The sequence below is a fragment of the Microtus ochrogaster genome, chromosome 4 (genome assembly GCF_000317375.1).
Source record: "Microtus ochrogaster isolate Prairie Vole_2 chromosome 4, MicOch1.0, whole genome shotgun sequence".
NCBI classification, from domain to species: Eukaryota; Metazoa; Chordata; class Mammalia; order Rodentia; family Cricetidae; genus Microtus; species Microtus ochrogaster.
In genome coordinates this window covers 49,092,523-49,096,093 of record NC_022011.1, presented here as the reverse complement: position 1 = coordinate 49,096,093, position 3,571 = coordinate 49,092,523, and the positions used below count along the sequence as shown (strand labels likewise).

The 3,571-nt window shown below is 52.3% G+C and overlaps 1 protein-coding gene across 1 annotated transcript in view; it reads right to left on the bottom strand.

The window, feature by feature from the left end:
• Nucleotides 1–357: 357 nt before the first annotated feature.
• The window catches only part of LOC101990764 (ficolin-2), an 8,921-nt gene continuing 5,707 nt past the window's right edge, over nt 358–3,571 (bottom strand). Inside the window, exons 6-9 of the mRNA XM_005346206.3 lie at nt 3,213–3,340; nt 2,675–2,804; nt 1,794–1,928; nt 358–732 (exon numbers count right to left, since the gene is read on the bottom strand). Of these exons, the coding sequence (XP_005346263.1) occupies nt 485–732; nt 1,794–1,928; nt 2,675–2,804; nt 3,213–3,340 (641 nt within the window). The 3' untranslated portion in view covers nt 358–484. The remainder of the gene's footprint in view (nt 733–1,793; nt 1,929–2,674; nt 2,805–3,212; nt 3,341–3,571) is intronic.

The window sequence follows — 3,571 nt, the reverse complement described above, 5'->3', positions numbered from 1 at the left end:
TCCCAACCTCTTATGAATGTTTCCTAGCTCTACGTGACTTTTTAATGGTCATGTTAATTGCTGTCAGTGAGCTATAAGGGGACACGGGGCTGGGATGGGGACAGGGCACTTATGATAATAGCAAAGCTGGGGGTCAGAGGCAGATGACCCTACGGAAGCAGACATTGGTTGTTTCCTCCGCATTTATAAATGGACTTTGCAACTCTTCCTGACTGTCAAGGTCATAGACAGCTGTGCTGGATGATACAGATGCGAAGAAATACTCAAAGGTAACATGGAAAGTTCACAGGCACAAGTCTGTTGGAGAACAAGCAGTTTTTGGAAAGGCAATTTTTCTTTTGAGATGAAAATGCAGGTGTGTGAGGAAGGCTGTCCTGGAGGTCACGGGCTGTATGGGCTGTGGGTAAAGGGCAGAGCTGGACAGGGTGGGCATGCTCCTTCCTTAGCTGGCGATGATGACAGAAGGACGTCCCTGTGTGGGCAGCTAGGTGAGGCGTATCTTCATCTCAGAAACCTTGTAGCTATAGTTGTACCCTCTCCATGACTTCCAATTGACACCGTCTGCGTAGCTCTTATGGGGACCCCCGAGATAGAGGCCATTGAGATTGGAAGCGTGACAATCCGAGTACCACCAGGCTCCGTGGAATCGCTGCGCACAGCTGGAAGAATCCTGGTCATTGTCTTGGTCTTTGGTAGAGAAGAATTGGTTGTTTTGGATAGTCAGAGAGTCACCTGTTCAGAAAGAACATGCATCATGTAGATAGATGCTAGACATCCACTAGACGGCCCTGCCTGTGTCTTGCCTATCCTCAGCTGGAGAATTCATCAGTTCAGGTCCAGGTGAAGGACCCATCTGTGCAAGCCTTGGGAAAGAGTATAATGACAGATATGACCCCTCCTCCTGGTCCATGACGCCATGCTCCCCTTCGAAGTTCCTCAGAGAGTGGCCTGCCCCACTTAGCTGTGGGTTTCGCAGTTAAATAGGTCTGGTCACGCCCCACAGCTCCCTGAGATACATTGGGAATCTTGCCACTCCCTTGTACCCAGCCGGGCACTTACTTCGTGGGATTCACTTCCCAAGCCACAGGGCCAGGGTCCTTTGGGAAAAGCTGCTGTGGTTCAGATGAACTGCCCCTCCCCCCCACAAACTATGTGTGTTGAAGGTTCAATTGGGGCAAGCAGTGTTTGGGGTTCTGGTGATTGGATTAAGAGAGCTGAGACATTATCAGTGAGTTAGTCACTGATAGATTCCCAGTAGCCCTTAGGGAGATGGTGACTCTGGGAAGTCAGGGTCACTAGAGACATGCTTTTGAGAGGTGTTCCCTTTCAGTCTATCTCTTTGCTTCCCGTTGACCCTAAAATGAGAGGCTTTGTTCTATCAGAAGCTTCCACCATGATGTTCCTCCTCACCTTTGGTCCACAGTAAAGGGTCTGACTAACTCAGTGTCCCAAAGGTGCTCTTTCTATGGGAAAATGGGGCTTTAGCACCTAGGGAGAGATGACCATCTCCTGACTCTATCAGGTATGGTAGTCAGTGGTCCCCACTCACTCTGCAGTGGAGCAGGGTGGGGCCCTTAGTCTGGGCTGTTGGGCAGTCTTGGGAGTGCTATCAGACTGCATCTATGGTCCTCACCTGGCATAAAGATGCAAATATTAGTGTTTTTCAGATGGCAACCCTAGCCTCAGAGCCATAGACTCAGCTCAAGGCTACCAGGGGGAGACAAAAAGCGGGCCCCTTTCCTCCCAGACTGGTTCAGAAGCCCCCATCTCAAGCCTCTTCCCAAGCTGCTCACCAGCACCACCTCCAACAAAATTTCCCAGGACGAGCTTGTATTTCTCGGCTTCTCCCTGGATCCGGAAGGAGCTATACTTGGCAAACTCGTGCTTGCCCTCAAAGTCTGTAAGGTCGACTCGCAGCTCACTGGTTCCTGCAGGAAGTGGAGGGGGGAGTGTGAAGAGTCAACCTTTGACCCTGAACACTAGGCAGGCCCGGAGAATTCACCTGGGTAGGTACCAACATCTTTTGGCCTGAGTGGGGGCACCATTTCTAGGCACCCTCCCTTCTATTCTCCAGGCAGTACCTGAAAACCCACTGGCAGTGTTCCCTTGGCATGGCCTGGCATGCTTCAGTCTGTGAATTCTCCCAGAGGGCTCTGCCCTCAAATGCAGTAGCCTGAACCTGAATGTGAAGGTTTCTTTTCTTTCTTTCTATTTTTTTCCCTTCAAAAATTGGATGCACAGGAGCAGACATAATAAGGTGTCCTGGCAGTGAGTAGGAGACAAAGGTGACATGGTTTTCATTGGATCACAGGACAGACCATGGGCTGGTGTTATGTACCACAGTGGGGCCAGAAGGGCTTTGGGGAGCCTACTCTTTGTGGCAAGGGGGACTTCAACAGGAGCCAGAGGCAGGTGTTCTGGATGAATTAACAGCTAGATTTGCGAAGGGATGTCCCCAAGACTACCTGCACACCTCTTCCGTTGTTTTCTGAGATGTTAGTAGCCCGCAGCTAGAGAGAGTCCTATCCTCTGACCCTCACCCTCTGGAAGGTCACAGCACTGATTTCATGCCCTGGGGTGTTGTTAATGTGCCTTCTAACCACCTGAGGCTCTTCTGCCCCCTGGTCCAGCACTCAGGGTCTCAAGGTTACCCAACCTGACTGGCACTGCCTACCCTGCGTGGTCAGGGCGTGGATGTTGTCATTCCCCAGCCAGAACTCCCCCAGCTGACTGCCGAAGCCCTGCTTGTAAGAGGCCCAGTCCCGAAAGAAGTCCACAGAGCCGTCGAGCCTCCTCTGGAAGACCTGGGACAGATACACAGAAGTCAAGGAGGCAGGCAAACTTCCCACAACATGGCGGACCAAGTCTCAGAATAGAGCAGGAACCCATGATCCCCAGAACACTGGGGACCTAGTGCCGTATACATGCCATCGCAAACCCCACACAATCAAGTACATGGCAGCTAAGAGAGTAGGCAACGTGCCCCAAGCCACAGAGCAGGAAATGAAGTGTGCTGGCTCCATCTGGTCCTCCCCTTCAACATGGGCTCCCCCGCACAGGTCACCAGCCAGCATTCTCGATTCTCTGTCGTCAGAGAAGAAAGGGCTCCCTCTGAGGCACAACGGGACAGAGAAGCCCACAGATCTCATTTCCTGTGGGCCATGAACTTGGGTTCTGACAATTCTGTGCCTGAGGGCTAGCCCAATACTCACAGTCCAGCCTCCACCATCAGTGTCCATGTCACACAGCACAGTCAGGGGCCTGCAATCTGACAAGTAGATGGTATACCAGCCAGTAAGAAAGTGGCCCCGGGTGAGCAATTCCTTGCAGGCCCGAGGTCCTGTGGAGGGAAGCAGGGAATGAAGGTGGGACTGGAACCCGGGTATGCTCAGAGAAGGTAGGCAACAAGCCCAACATCACACGGCAGGGACCCAGAAGGTATGCTCAGAGAAGGTAGGCAACAAGCCCAACATCACACGGCAGGGACCCAGAAGGTATGCTCAGAGAAGGTAGGCAACAAGCCCAACATCATACGGCAGGGACCCAGAAGGTATGCTCAGAGAAGGTAGGC